Source organism: Phaseolus vulgaris, chromosome 7, assembly GCF_000499845.2.
Source record: "Phaseolus vulgaris cultivar G19833 chromosome 7, P. vulgaris v2.0, whole genome shotgun sequence".
Lineage (NCBI taxonomy): Eukaryota > Viridiplantae > Streptophyta > Magnoliopsida > Fabales > Fabaceae > Phaseolus > Phaseolus vulgaris.
In genome coordinates, this window is record NC_023753.2 from 33,670,238 (window position 1) to 33,687,247 (window position 17,010).

Sequence of the window (17,010 nt, forward strand, 5' to 3'; positions counted from 1 at the left end):
ATGGTTCACTACAATGTGATTTTTGGTTGTTGGTGGTTGCAACTATAAGTGGTGGTAGGAGGTGGTTCGGGTTAAATGTGGTGAGTTTTGTGGTGGTTTTTATCAACATTTTTTTTTTATTGTATATATTGGATTGTTCTGTCCATACACCTTATTTTTAGAATTTGAATAAAAAATGAACAATTTGGTATTTGAAACCAGAGTTGGAGATGTATACCGAAATGTGCACATCGGTTTGTAAATGATGAATAGAAATCAGATTGCAGATTCCAGTATACATCCTTGAATTCGATTTCAACTATCAGATTCCAGTATTCAAATTCAAAAAATGAGGTGTACGAACTGGGCAATCCGATATGAAAAATATTTGTGATTCTTTTTAATTAAGTTCAATGCATTTTTTTATTATATTTTAATCCAATTATTGTTTAGTATGGCAAGGGAATCTGAAATGTGGAGTAATGACTATGAAGAAATAGAAAAAAATATTGATACCGATGAGTTAATCAATTATGAAGTTACTGAACATGAATTGGTCCCAACAGATTATGGTAGTCATTTTACAACTAATGAGGTAAAACTTATTTTAATTTATTTATGTTATAAGTTTGAGGTGTGATTTGTTGATATTAGCATATAATTTTTAGGTTTTTACAACTTGAGATGACTTACTGGAATGGGTGTGTAGGGTTGCATTTGGACTTGACTTTGTAATAATGATTGTTAGATTTGACACCCCAAATGGAAGACAAGGTAGAAAGAACTTTGTGTTGTTAGGTTGCGAGAAGGGTGATAATTATAGAAAATACAAGCTTGATATGGATATGAGTGTTACAGGTACAAGAAAATGTTAATTACACATGTTAATTACACAACTACAATATATTTAACTTAACAAAATTGACGTCCTTGGTATCATACCTAAATCAAATCCGCATAGCCTTATAATTATTTTGTGTACGAAAAGTTTCACACATGGTCGTACAAATGCGCGAGTGCGACAACTCTCCAGTAGTATTCATCGCCCATACGCAAATTCCTGACTAGCTGTAAGTATGACACGAAGATTGATGTGCACTTTTATTGGCAAATATTGTGCATCCAACAAGATACAAAAAATATTCCATGCTTGCACGCTCCGACTCTAACATGTGCAATAGTCCTGACACACGTTTCTCAGCCAATTGAGGCGCACATGTGCAACTCGACACTACCTCATCTCAATCGTAGCAACGTCTGCCTGTCGATACTCCAAGCAACTCCACCAAAGCAGTTTGTGCTTCAGCATATTCCAATTACGCAGACGTGAGATATTGTCCCACAATGGAACATGTAGCAACATCATCCAATGTGATCATCATCTAACCAATGGGAAGGTGGAACATGTTTGTATCACGTTGTCACTTCTCAACAAAGGCTGAAATCAAGCCTTTATCGGCTACTAGTGGTGCAACATGTTGGATTAGGATTCCTCAATCATATAATGAAACGAGAATAATGATTAGATAATACCTGGTAAACCCGTGATCGCATGGCTGAGGGACGAAGACATGATCTTGATCGGGTTCCCCTTTAGGGTGTATCGCTTAGAATGGAATTATGTGAGCAGAGAGACAAAGAGATGAGAGGCTCGAAAATCCCTTTAGGGAATGAGTTTCGACCGTGTGATGTTAGAATATGAGAGTGTCTCTTTAGTTGTCTGGTAATCTCTATTTATAATACACCCAAGGGGAAACCCTAATTATTTATGGTAATAGTAATTACGTCCATCAAGTAATTACCAATAATATAATAGGATAATTATGGTAATTGATCAATTAATAAGATAAATAATCGTGAGGTGCCACATAATATTCTTACACATAAGAGTAACAATCCAAAATGAACCACATATGGTTGAACATTAGGATGAGACACCCCAAATTTAATTATCTTACGATAATGGGAGACCAACTTAACTTTCCCGATCCTAAGGACAAAAATTTTCAATGATTAAAACACATGCAAATTAAACAGATAAAACTACAAAAAAAAATATAGTAAATTTATTGACACTTACTTCACCATCTCATAGTCTCACAACTACATGATCTGCACAACTAACTAACAGAGAAAGAGGTCTGAAGGTCCTTTAGCAAATCCTTCAACCACATCAAGTACTTGATATGCATCACGTACTTGTTGTGCATTAGGTACAACAAATATAGTGTCATCAACACCTTGACCATGATTTCTTCTCTAAACAGATGTCGTAAGTGTCAACCTACCACCAGTCCCATCACCCTATGATCCACCACCTATAGTTCTAGCCATTTGTGCAAAATTCCACTCCAAACAACATTCAATAAAATAAAAAACAAAACAGCATTTAAAATTTTAATTTAAAATGCATCCAAACCGGATTGCACATTCCAGTATATACTCCATAAAACACAAATTAGTTTGTACATTCTGGTATACAATAAAAAAAACACAAATTGGTACACAATTACAAATATACACCAGATTGAACATACCGATATGATATTCAAAAGATATACATCAGTTCGTACATTCCAATATGTATAACTGGATTTAGATATACATACCAGAATGTACAAACCGATATATTAATAGGAAATGTACACCGATTTGTACATTCCAATATGTATATTCGGATTCCAACACTCAAACAACGTGGGAAAAAAACTCAGAAAATTCAAAAATGATGGGTGCAACATTCATAACAAAAGAAAATGAGACTCGCCTTCACTACAATGCTTCCTTCAACCTTGCATGTCTCGCCTGGCACTCTAAAAAAATGTAACCTTTCTTGGACCACCAAGGAGGTGGCACTGTTGTGGAGAGAAATGGAGAAATGGAGGTGCACTGCTTAAAAAATAAGAAGTGAAGGATTGTGGTATGATGAGAATAGAGAAATAGGATTTTAAATTTTTAATAAAGGATATAAATGTAATTTCATATTAACTAATGGAGATGTATGAATGAACAATAAGGGTATAGGAAGGAACAATGAGGTGTAGAGAGAATTTGTCATATAACGATATGGCCAAAAAAGGGTGCTAAAACCGCATTTGGTAGGTTAACTTAGTTAACTTAAGAAAGACACAAAAATATATATAAAAAATATGTACATATCATTTATCAAAATATATTATTTAATATATAATAGTATGAAATTATTTCCAGTTTTACTAACATTAAGATTTTTTTTTCTAAAATAAATTTCATAATTTTATTTTTCTAATAGTTAAAATATTTTTTATTTTATAAGTTTTCATTTATATTTTATAATAAATATCTACATTTAAACAAATTAAATATTACGATAGATAAACATAAATAACGAGAGAAAAATATATTGAATTTGAGAACTATAGAACAAAAAAAAAATCCATAACAAACATTATTCTTTATCATAATATTAATTTAGAAAGCAATTACGTTAAAGTTATAAAAAAAACACCCACATATATATATGATAAAAATATAAAATTATTGAAAAGAAATATATTTACATATACATTAAACTAACATCATATTAATTTACTTTTTTTAAAAATGAACTTGGTAGGACAATAATTTTTAACTCAATCTATAGATATCAATACTTGTTGAAGTAAGAAGGAGAAATAGAAAATGAAATCATACAACTTTTCTCATTACTTTGTATCATAACAAACCTTTGCGATAACTATCTTGTTCTCTAATAGGTTCACAAGTTTGCTAAAAAAAAGAGTACATTGAGAAGTGTTTCACTCAACCTCGTGATACGAGTCAAAATTTTGTAATTAAGAGATGGGGATACCTTTTACCTTTGCAATAACTATTTTGTCTCTCTAATAGGTTCACAAGTTTGATAAAAAAAAAAAGACATCGAAGGTGTTTAATCAATCTCGTGATACGAGCAAAAAATGTTCTTAACTAAAAGATGTGGATACCCTTTAGTTAGAACATGCAATACTTATGTCATGTCTTTACTTATATTCAAATGTTCTATTTATAAATCGTTATTCCTCTCGTAACTAATTAGGTCTAAATGATTATTTAGTTGTTTTAAAAGCATTAAGTCATATAGAATCCCATTAATAGTTGAGATTCATCATGGAATAGTTTTAATTGTGAATAAGTTTGTTTGATTATAAGATATTTTATTTTTATTTTTTATTTTTATTTTTAGATTATATGTAATTGTGACTTGAAAATAATATGTCCTTGCGACAAAGATAATCAAATATATTGGGATAATTTCCTACCAAAAACAAAAGTAAAAAAATATTTATATATGATTACATTTTTTTATGTTATTTGAAAAAAAATATGCAAAAATTATTAATTAAGTTTCAATTATTGATGTTAATTGTATAAACTAATATGTAAAAATAATAATCATTTCAATGTATTTAATATTAATTAATCAATTAAGACTAAAATAAATATTTATATGTTTAAATTGTATATTATATTTTAAAAAGTAAGTTAGTTCATCGTTTGATGTATTTAATAGTTAGGTGAAGGTAAAATCTATAGTCTACCCAACTAGTTTTTTAGGATGAATTTTCACTCCTAATTAAAGCTAAAAAGTTGGAGGAAGAATGCAAAGAAATCTAACAAAATTAGTGACTTTTTAATTATAGTTTAGTCTGCAATCAATCTATTTTGTACATACCTAAATATGAGTTTAGTTTGGTTGGAAGGATAACTTGGTTATTCCTTAGTTAAGTTTCTTCTTTCTTTTTAGATATAAGACTAGGCAAGAGGAGTGTTTAGCTACTCCTTCTCACAACCATACCTCTATATATAAATGTCACATATGAACCTTCACCATTACTTTGATCATATGCAAAAGATTCGATTCTTTTTTTCCTTGGAGAGTTCTTGTTTTGAGTAAAAATCAAATGACCATCTTCTTTCTTTTGCTTATCTCCGAATGACACATAGGATAGTCAAAGTTCCATGTGTGAAGCTTCTAAATGCACCAATTCTTTTTCCAAAGACTATTTCTTTTCTACTCTTCTTCCTTCCTTTCTTGTCCTAACCCTTCTTTGTTTCTTTACTTCTTAGAACCTTTGTTTTTGTGCAAGTTTACCTCAAAATGCAAGTTTACCAAGAATCAAGTTTATTTTATGTCTCATAGTTAGAGCAATACAATGTCCATGGCCTCACTCCAATCTCTATTGGTTATGTCATCCCTAACCTTGAGCACAAGGATTTTGTCCAAAAAGGAAGTAATGATAAAACTACGATGTAGTCATGTACGAAGCCCAACACCATGCCTAGTTGACTAAAAGACTTATAAATACTAGTGAAAACATATACACTTATACATATTTGTGTTTATTTTTTTAAGATCATAAAAAATGAATTATTATAATAAAATCAATTAAAAAAAGTATTTCTAAAATTTATATTGAAGTTATAAAAAGTTATTTACAAAAAAAAAATCATAAAAGTATTTTTTATTAACTTTATAATGTTAAAATTATATAATAAAAGTACTTGTAATTTCTCAATAAAATAAAAATAAGAAATACCTCATTCCTCTTAAAGAAAATCCAAAAACCACTTTAAATTTATTACTCTACAAATATCTAACAAATTTGCATCTCATAAATACATTTATTATTGGGGTAAAAAAATCAGAGCTCTAGGAGAAAAAAAAAGTTGGTGTTTCTGATTGTGCCCCCATCAAATTGTTAGAATCCTCTCATTTATTTTAGGATGGCTTTATGAAATGTAAATGCAAAAGAGGTAACAAAGGCTCTTTATTCCTTCATACATAACTTCTTCGGCAACCCCATAAGTCATGAAAAGATCATTTTATCTTTAAAAAATATATTTTGAATTTTATAATATCGATTTTTTTTTTCTATTTACACCTCTCAGATTATAAAATTCGAAAATATCTAATAGATTCTATAATTTATAATATTTTTTTCTTTAAAAAATACATTCTAGATAACTATTTTCATATCTAGAAATACCTTACATATTTTATAATCCGAAAATAAATTCTGAATTTTATAATCCATTTTTTTTCAAAATCACTCATTTCGAAATGAAAAACATAAATAGAATAAAAAATATTTTAAGTATTTTAAGAAGTATGGGTGCTAAAAGAAACTATGGAGGTGCAGGAAGAAATAGCCGAAAACAAATATTGAGTTTGGGCCTAGAGCCCAGGAAGAGCCGTGGCCTTTCATAGATACTAATGGACTTGGGTGTGCTTTTACCCGCACTATCTCGACGACCGTCTTCGCCTGCGTATCTCTCTGGTGAGTTCTCTCTCCTTTCTCCGCCATTGAATATTATTGTAGATCTTCAAACCCTACCTCTTCACGCACTACAGCTTTTTGACTCTTCGTCTTTCTATCGGTAATAATTTTCTCCATTCACTGTGATTTGCTCCGACAAAATTCTTGTCCACTCTGCTGACCATTTTTTATTTACGATAAAAATTTGGGGGAAAAGTGGATAAATGGGTTCAGATTAAAATTATTGTTGTTAAACGTTGAAATCTTGCATTGGGTTAAACTATCGATGTTCATCATGATCAAATCTGATGAAATTCAACGTTGTAGAAATAGTTTTTTTATTGTTTTATTGGGAAATAATTTGTAATTTATATGCTAGCTTTTTATTTATGTTTTGGGCAGTGGGGGTTTCGTGTTAAAGGTTAGTTGACCAGATGAAGCTATACTGCTGGACATGAACAAAATGAATTAGGTTTAAATAATGGTTGCCTTTTTTTTGGTCCATAGACTTGAACCTCCAGTGTTTTGAAGACTTTATCTCGGACTAATTTTGCTCTGTTGGGAACTAATAAAAGTCTGGCTAAACATTCTGCCAAGGATCGACCTTGGATTCTAATGATTGATGTATTCATTGCGTAGCTATAACCTTGATGTTCTAATGGTCTATGCATTCATTTTTTAGGGTTGTTTATTTTAATTGGGAATGCAACTGTCAGCATTCATGATTTGTTTGGTTGTCTAAAGTTTGGTACATCCTGATAAACTTGATCGAAAATTTAGGATTAATTCCTTAAAAATTTTCAGCCCCAGTTTTATTAGTTTGCGAAACTATCATGGGGACATATGAGGGGCAATGGCTCCTGTGTTTCCCTTCTTTTGTGATTAAAGAGAAAGTTTCAACTAGTCAGTGAAATGTTTTGGGTTTCGGTGTCACATCTGTTTTACATCCCTCGCGTTGTTTTTCCTTCATTCTCTTGAATTAAATCAGGCCATCAAATTGTTAAAGTTTAATTGGCCTCTTTTGAACTGTCTCCAATTTAATATGTTTAAATATTTACAAATCGATGTTTTGTAATTTGTAGAATTGACAAGCTTAAAGACAAACACTTAAATGGCCGGTGGTAGGATTGCCCATGCTACCTTGAAAGGTCCAAGTGTGGTAAAGGAGATAATAATTGGAACAGTACTCGGCTTAGCTGCTGGTAGTGTGTGGAAGATGCACCACTGGAATGAGCAGAGGAAAGTCAGGACCTTCTACGATTTACTTGAAAAGGGTGAGATCGGTGTTGTGTTGGAGGAACAGTAAAAATGTTCTTGCTTTGTTGTCTATGCTCCATTTATAGGCTTTTACCTCTGCTATATTCAATTTGGCTCTTTGAGTGTAAATGAGCCAACATACTGATGAGATTGAAAAGAATAAGTTTCTTGCACCGATTGAGTACTATGTCGGCTTGTAAAATTTCATACGGTTATGCTCTAATTTTTGGATTATTCTCTTCTTGTTGCACAGCTGTAGATGTTTTTGTTTTCTGTTTTATTTTTTCTCTGCATATTTTTTGTTACATGTTTTAAGAACTCAATGCATATTTGGAAGTTGCTGGATGTAATCTTTTATGTTAGTATATGTTATTCGGTTGGGTTTGTGCTTATTGCAATTGCACTTGGGCTCGACATAGAAAATTGGTGTAAGGGTAACGGTCAGTGTTTTATCTGCTTTCCTTTCCATCATCCCTGAATTTCAAAATCATAGTTACCATCTGGACTATGTAAATAGGCATCAGTGCATCCAGGATATAAAATCCCTCCCAAATGTGGACTATTCCAGTTCTAGACTTAAAAACTGTAAATTTGTGTATAATATATGTTTTCGAGGGGTGAGTGTTAGTGCAATAGTAAGGTTGTTGCCTTTTGACTTGGAGGTTGTGGGTTTATATCTTGGAAACAACCTCTCCCTTAGCAGCTGTAAGACCGTATATTTACCCTCTCCAAATCACACTTGGTTAGAGCCTCGTACATTAGGCTACCCTATTTAATATACTAGTCTCCCTACCCGTGCAAAGTATGGAGAAGAAAAATATTTTTACTTAATAAATTGAGAAGATAGAATTGGTTTTAGCTAATTTTATAGCTTCAGGGTTTTGTTGTTTGCGTAAAAATGGAAGTAATTGGCTGATAGCATTAGCTGTTCTAAGTAAGATATTTAATTGTTTATTTTCATTCTTTGAAAACACAAACTCATATATGACTAATAAATTTTTTGTATAACACTTTTCTTAATTTATAGTTTTAAAAGTTTTTAATTGAACAACAATCTATATTTGTTATTTTAAGTCCTTTTTTTCATTGTTTTTGGATCTTACTATATGATGAAAATTTGCGTGATAATTCACAATATGAATCTTAATATGGTAACCTTGATTTCCCTTGATTAGATTACAAGTGAGTATGAGAAGTGTGGTGGTGTGATAAAAAGAAAGTAAATAATGCATGTTAGATGTGTAGTATATACGTATTCGTGTATTATTTCTATTATTTGAGAACCGTTTATTTTCATATACTACGCCTTTTTTTTTTCCTTGGTTGTATTTTTTTTATCGTGGGTAGAGTACAAACATAATTTTCACTGGATCAGAAACTGAGAATGTTAAACAGGGTACAATAGATTACAAAAAAAATCACAAACAATATATGTGGTTCGATTATAATCAATCTATCTACGTGTTCACTATGATAATTTCTGAAACACGTGTATATCTGAAACAAATGTATAGTGGTGCAATTTCAAAATACCATGAGATGCCATCAGTCACAAGATAATTAAATAGAAGGGCTAAATTATATTTTATCAAAATAAATCTCCACTTTAGTGATAAAACACTTAATTTATCTAAGCCCGTTAGAAACTTAATCACCCATCAATTTGATTAAATTCAAATTCAAACAATGAAAGAACTTGTTATCTTCATGTTGAGACTTTCGTCACTTTCACAAATTCACGACCAATCTTTTCTCTCACAAAGTGCAGCTTCACATCAATGTGTTTTGTTCTTGCATCTTCAGCTTTTCGGTTAGACCCTTAAGTCACAAGACTTCTTTTATTGCTTTTGTCATGGCAATAACCTTTGCTTCAGTGGTTGACAAAGGCACTATCTTCTGGAGACTAGCCTTCCAACTGATGTGCATTAAACACATAGAGATTTCCTTGTGTCCATGTATCCAGCAAAATCTGAGTCAACATACCCTTCTATGGGAACTTCTTCAACTGATTGTCTAGCTTTACCATAAACCAAGACTCTTCCAAGTAACCCCTTCAAGTACTGAATGATCCACTCAAGAGCTTGTTAATGTGCTCTTCCAGAGTTAGATACAAATTTGCGTACAACACTCACAACATAAGTTATGTCAAGGCGTGTGCAGACTATTGTATACATCAGGGAACCAACCAAATTTGCATATGAAGTACCATCTATATAGCATTGTTCCTCGACCATTTTTTAGGAGACAATTCATCATTCAACTTATAGTGGGAAACAAGTAGTGTGGAAACAAGTTTCAAGTTTGTCTAGTGATCTCAATCCTCTAACTTTCTGACAACTTTCAAGTCCTTCATCTCAAACTCGTTATTAGTTCATATTTAACCTTTCTCACATCATATTTAATTTGGCTTGCTATCAAAATATCACCAATATACAACAAAAATATAATAAATATATTGGTTGCTAAAAACTTAAAATAGATGCAAGTGTCATGCATGTAATATCTTGAACATCTAGCTTACCTTTCCTAATATGAGTATACACAATACAACCAAAATTCATAGACGATCAAGGTTGGGGGATTACTTGACTAGTCTTATTTTGGAGTCTTCATTTCCAGAGTTGTTGAAGGACATCTATTTATCGGATGCAGTGTTCACATAATTTCAAGTAGTCAATTCTATCACTTCCAAACAAGCCTTATTTGTTTAGTTCCACAAGTCCATTTTCACTTATATGACCTAACCTTATGTGACATAACTCAATTTTGGAATAAATGGTACTTTCAGTGATAGACGTTGACCCAAAAATTACAGCACCATTCAAGACATACATGCCATTCTTTCTCACATCCTTCATCACCACCATGGACCTCGAAAGTATCTTCACAATCCCCTCTTCACCTTTAAAAATATATCCTTTCTTCTCAAGTTTTCCAACGGATATTATATTTTTTTCAAGTTAATTATATACCTAACTTTTTCAAGCATCCTTTCGGTTCCACCATGAGGACAAAACTTCATTGTTCCAATTTCACTTATCTTACATAACTTGTTATCACCAAGGAAAATATACCCACCTTCATGTTATGAAAATTGTTAAAACCATAGACGTTTTAGTGTCATATGAACGAGTAGTTAGAGTCTAAAATCCATTCACAATCATCAACACTACTCAACACCACGAGGACCTTTGATGATTCATGAATGTCTTTCACCACAACTATTTCACCAGAAGTAGATGATCTTTCATACCGCTTACCAGACCCAAAAGGTTTATTTGTATTTCCAAACATATGCTTCAAATGACAATATTTTGTTGTGTGACCTTTCTTCCTACAATGATAACATCTAAAAGAATTCACTACCTTCCTACCACGAGTCTTTGACTTAGATTGACATTTAGTCTTTCCTCCATTTTCACGATTAGACGATCTTCCTTTTGTTACTAGGACATATGTATAATTTGACTTCTTCACATCAAACCTCTCATTCTACTCTTTCGAGTTCAAAGCCGCCTGAACCTTCTCAAAAGATAGACTTTCTCTCCCATTCAGCAAAGTCTCCTTCAAACAATCATGCGTCTTTGACAAAGCACATAGTAACAACAATATTTGATTTTCATCATCAATTTAAATATTAAATTCATCTAGTTATTTATTAACAACTTTGTCATTACTCATCTTAAACGAGTATAACATCTACTTCAGGTATAAACGGTTAACCATGGGGCTTGGTCATATACAAGCTTCATTCATAATCCCGCTACAATCATCTTTTATATACTTGCAATTTTTTTCTCTTCTCTAAGCTTTTGCAACTTTTTTCTTTTCTTTACATATTTTTTTTTAAAATAAAAACAAATTTTAGTGTATGAATGACAATTTGATTTTTCATAATTTTAAGTGATTTTGTTTTACTATTAAACAACTTAAATTACACATTTAATATTTTTATAAAATAAAAAAATTAGAGGAAACTATTGAATTTCATGATATTGTGTTGATGATTATGTATAGTAAATACTACATAATTTAAGTTTACGCGTGTGTGTAATAAAGAATATTTATGTATTTTTAATGTTGTAGTATATTCGTTGAATTTATAATACATTTTAAATAATTTCAAAATTGTATGAAATATTGTATACTTTATTTAATTAAGTAATGTAACAAATTAACTTATATTCCTAGAGTAATTTAACTATTTTTTTACATTTGATGTTATAGAAAAAATGGAAATATAGTAATAGGTGAGGTTAACATAGTAAATTATATTTTTATAAGTTTAAAATATAATTAAATGTAAAATAAATAAATAAAAAATTATTATAATTATTTATTGAAAAAAGGTAATTTTAACTTTTACACTTTTTAAGAAAGTAAAAATTAATAATAATAATGGCATAAACAAATAATAGACGGCATGTCATATATTGTGATATTAAAAATGTGTGAATAATTTATTGTGTTATAATGTTAAATGTATGTGCTTCCATGTTTTTTAATTTTAAAATACAATTAAATATAAAATAGAAATATGATAATTACAATTAATAAAACATTTTATCAAATATTACATTTGATATTTTTTATTAGATGCTTTCTTTTTCAAAACCCACTATCATATTAATAGTTCGCTTTTTATAAATCATATTCATAAACCATTGTGGTAATATAAAATTATTTATATACATAAAAATGAACGTAATATATACTTTTCAAAATATGCCAAACATTAATATTTTAATTAATTAGTTATTGTGTGACTTTAACATAAATATTTATAATGATATAAACCTACAATTTAACGACTAGATGGAAAAATATAAAATTATTAACAATAATATTTAATAAAATTTATAAGAATTTGATGATTATCTGTAAATTCAAAACTTAGATATACTAAAAAAAAAACTAGGGGTGGCGTGTAGAAGGGTTATGTGTGACGATTTTTTTTTACACAAAGACAAATGACACGTGTAATTTATACATTTCAGTTGAGTCATTATTTTATTTTCCATAGAGTTGAAGAAATAAAGCTTAACTTTTAATTTAAATAGTTTAAATATATATTCAAAGAGTGTATTTTTTTTATTTTTTATTTTGCATTTTTTATCTTCATACCTTTATCTTGATATGAAAGGTTAAATTGATTCCTTTACATTGAATTACTCTGTTTTGATAGATAAAAGTTTCGTGTATGCTTTTTTCAAGTGAAAGTAACTTGCGAGATATTTATTTCTTTCTGGCTGAAAAAACAATCACAGAGATCATCAGCAGCATGCATCATAACACATCAGAGAATTATGGTTGGTATTAATGCTGTAAACGTATCCCAAAAAAGAGTTTACGAGTTTCGAACAAACACGCAATAGATTAGATAAATAGGTAGCCTACGTTTTCTAACTATTTTGTTTGTAATATTTTACGGCAACTATCACAACATTGGTTGGCTACAACACGAGAGGGTCAATGATTTTTTCTCGTCCAAGCATAAATCCTTTAAGGAGCACCAAAATATCAAGATTTTAGTCCAAAATTCTAGAACCTCCTTAACAAGAGACCAAACCAAACACAACAAAGGTTCCAAAAAACTAAGAAATTAATTAGCAATGTGTGTTTTTTTTTTTTTTTTTTTGACGAAATGAAAATATCTGTTGGGCTAAAAACAAAAAGAGGGTAAGTGTTGGACGTGGAAAGGAACAAGTGGTTGTGAGAAGATAAGTAATATGCGTACACATATTAAGCAGCATTGGTTATATATATCTATAGCCAATTATCTCGCTATACATCCCCTCGTAACACAAAACCTCTTCACTGCAACACTTCCATTCAGCTAAGAAAAGAGGAACAAAACAATGGCAGCAATAGCAGGTGGTGTCAGTCTTTCAAGCCCAACCAGAGTATTTGCTAATGCCAAGGGATCAGACACACCGCTAAAGGCCCAGCCAATTAGGTTCCCGCTCTTCAGGCCCATACAAAAGTGGCCCGGTTTTGTTGGGGTGGGGAAGGTCCGGCCCATTCACGCAACGCCGGAAAAGTTATCGGAGAAGGTGGAAGAGAGCATAAAGAGCGCGGAGGAGACCTGCTCGGGAGGCGGCGCTGACGCGGAATGCGCGGCAGCGTGGGATGAGGTGGAGGAGCTGAGCGCGGCGGCAAGCCACGCCAGAGAGAAGCAGCAGCAGTCTGACCCGCTGGAGAACTACTGCAAGGAAAACCCGGAAACCGACGAGTGTCGCACTTATGATAATTAAGACATCGATAAACATGTATTAATTAATTCTTATTTATAAATTATAAGCATAATTCAAAGCAGTGGTTCTCCCTTGCTTGTGTTGTGGTGGATGCTTAATTAGGTGCAAGTTTTACACCTCCAAATCTCTAACATGCACATGGTTGCATGCTTTTAGGTTCTCTAGTTACCTCTCCCATTCAAGTAATGGAGAAGCATACATGTACACGTTCCCACATCAATAGCTGGAATTTCAAATTTGTTTATATTATTAAAAATACGAGGGTTTACTCACATCGAATATAGAATATGTTTTGTAATAAAAAAATCAAAAATAAAGAGGAAAGAACAAATAGTGAGAGGAGAAAACTTGAGAGAAAAAATTGAGTAAAGGGTAGTTGTTTCGTTGTTAACCCTGTCGATTTTTTGCAATGGTCCGCAGTCAAGTTCTTTGCCTCTGAAAATTAAGTAAATTAAATTAAATAATATGATTGAAATATAATTATGAATTTAAATATAATTTAAAAAATAAAAAAGGTTTATTGATTGGTGTGAAAAGTTATCTCTTTTTAAAAATTAGTCTATTTGAAGAGTTGATATAAGAATAGAGAGAAAGAATTATGTCACCACAACAAAGGTAGGATGTTTAACATTGATCATTAAGAGAGTGTGGCAAACAAGAAATTAGAAAAAGTCAAAATAAAGAAATAAGAAGATTGAAGAACTTACTCATATTATCTCATGTATTGAAGTAATGGTTTTTTACATTATTATAATGCACGTGAGAACCATAAATTGTAAGATGTCAATGTTATGTATTTTGTATTTTTTATATAATATTTGAGTAAGATTATTTAAATTTATGATTATCCATAAATGATGTTTTTCAAAAAAAATTGAATTCTAATTTTAAAAAATATGAATTTATGAATGAAGATTTGTTTAGTAATTAAATTACTATAAAATTTTCCACCCTTTTATATTGAAACATCAAAGTAGTGATTTCATTGCTCAAACTTTTGGCTCCACGCCACAAGTTGAATTACTTTATTTTAGGTAAACAATTAGGCCTTCGTGTAGAAGAGGAAAGCAGTGAGCACCTTCTCCTAATTAAAGTGAGTGGGTCATTCTTAAATTATTTAGCCGACCATTTCTTTTTCTTCTTGTGTCAAGGCTTCAGAATCATATACTTCCTTTCTTGATGTCGAATTACAAAGCCTGCATTTATGTAGAATGGGCACGGGGTCATGACATTATTAAGCTTCTACTACATCGTTCAAATTTTCATTTAATTTACTTATTAAATATTTTGAATTGAAATGATAATACCTATTATTTACAAATTGTATTAATTTTGTAATTAATTGTGTAATCAAGATTTGTGTATTCCTTGGTCTTGAGCAACTACATGGAGTGATGTGATATGATTGGATTATCCTTTAAACTATTTATATGTGAGTTATAATAGTTGTTTCACAGGTGTTATGTATTCATTATAAATTGAAGATGAGTGAATTAAGTAAATCAATTCGTAGGAGACTTGGTAGTGTGGATCGACAATATTAAAGATCACTTCATAAACATTTTACCAACTTAATTATGTTATGTCTATTGTATGAATAATTGTATGAAATTCGTAATTTACGCATATGAGATGAGTGTATTATATTACTTTAAAACTTTCTTACAACTTTTATTCCAATATAAGACTCTTATAAGCTCCACTCTCAAATTATTACTTTATTGTTTTTCTTATTATTTAAGATGTCATGTCAGCATATACTTTAATGGAAATGTCTTATAAAATTAAGATATTATAAAATTAAGATCTTAAACTTATGTTATGATAGTGTGTATAACCTAAATAGTTTTTTTATTTTTACTTAGGATTAGAATTAAGATTGTATGATTATGTATTAATGGACATTACATAAAGTATAAGATCTATTACAAGAATATAACATCTGAATTTCTTTCTCACTATAAACAATTTTTATTCACCATTAAATATTAATTACATAATGAATATGAACGGTTAACAAATCCTTATTCGAGTTTTTATTTTAAAACAACGTTAAATTAACAAAATAAACAATTTTGTTAATAATATTGCAAGAAATAACAAAATATAAATAAGGCATGCAATGTCAAATATTTTAACTTAGAAAAGAGAATTCTGATATTGGCTTGAACCTAGTATTCAATAGATTTATTTAACCTTTTCTTTTTCTTATATTATAAGATAGTCAAACATTATTCTTTATTAATCAATCCCAAAACAATCGTTAAGCCCATTTTCCACTTGTTAAAAAAATTTGCTTTTGGTACCACTATATGAACCGGTCCATCCTTTTTTTAAATCATTCGTTAAATTCATTTCAACATTGTATTTAATAATTAATATTTCACTATTTAATTACAACAAATAAACGCAGTATACTTTAGTCCATCCACAAAATTATTCCCAATCATTGTCATTTTTTTGTTGAATTAAATATTTAATTATATAATTTGTTAACCAGCCGCAGCGAGAGAAACGAAGATTGAAAGTGAAAATACGAAGTGGTTGGTGACATTATTTTAATCTAAAGCAGACATTTGAAATAGATTTCACGTTACTTGGTAAATCACGCGCGAAGCTTCGAGGGTATTACAACGCAAACATTTTGAAAGGAATAATCGGAATCAAGTCAAAAAGATACCTTAACAGTCAATGTAAAGCAAGGAATCAAGAATATTCCACTGCTTTTAATACGGGGAGAAAGAAACCATCACAGATTTCAAAAAAAGAAAATATTAATTTGACCTCAGTGTAAGATTGTGATGTGGTGTAATGTAACTTCAAAATTACTTTACTTAATTAGATAATAAGGTTTTAATTTTTTTAAATTACTTTACCTTTTCATGTGAGGTTTAAATTTTAATCAAAGATTTTTTTTTTAAATATAGGATGGTTAATACGTAAAAATATACTAATTTATAACTATGATAATACAACTTTAAAACTATTCTATCTTTATAGATGAGATTTACGATTTAATAAAAAATTATTTATTCTTTTTAAGTATAGAGTGGTCAAAATATAAGGACTCCCTCCAAAATTGGATTTGCTAATTCCTAAGTTGTCACCTCACTCATAAAAAATTAACATGAATTTATTTCAATAATAAAAAACTATTTTTCTAAAACTATTTTTTCTACTTTTTTTTACTCAATAAGAAGAAATCCATATTTCAAGAAGTAGCTTTTTTTATGAGAAAAACATCA

The 17,010-nt window shown here is 30.2% G+C and overlaps 2 protein-coding genes across 2 annotated transcripts; both read left to right on the top strand.

Annotated features, from left to right (window-relative positions):
- The first annotated feature begins 7,336 nt into the window (after positions 1-7,336).
- Positions 7,337-7,745, top strand: LOC137830206 (cytochrome c oxidase subunit 5C-2-like). Its single transcript, XM_068637398.1, has one exon. It carries the CDS (start codon positions 7,366-7,368, stop codon positions 7,558-7,560), a length of 195 nt encoding a protein of 64 aa, XP_068493499.1. The 5' UTR covers positions 7,337-7,365; the 3' UTR covers positions 7,561-7,745.
- A 5,624-nt stretch (positions 7,746-13,369) lies between these two features.
- Positions 13,370-13,765, top strand: LOC137829413 (calvin cycle protein CP12-1, chloroplastic-like). Its single transcript, XM_068636214.1, has one exon. The coding sequence runs from the start codon at positions 13,370-13,372 to the stop codon at positions 13,763-13,765; it is 396 nt and encodes a 131-aa protein (XP_068492315.1).
- Positions 13,766-17,010: the final 3,245 nt, after the last annotated feature.

Excerpts from the sequence above, each read along its gene's own strand:
- LOC137830206 (XM_068637398.1), top strand. The coding sequence starts at position 7,366 with ATGGCCGGTGGTAGGATTGCCCATGCTACCTTGAAAGGTCCAAGTGTG.
- LOC137829413 (XM_068636214.1), top strand. The coding sequence starts at position 13,370 with ATGGCAGCAATAGCAGGTGGTGTCAGTCTTTCAAGCCCAACCAGAGTA.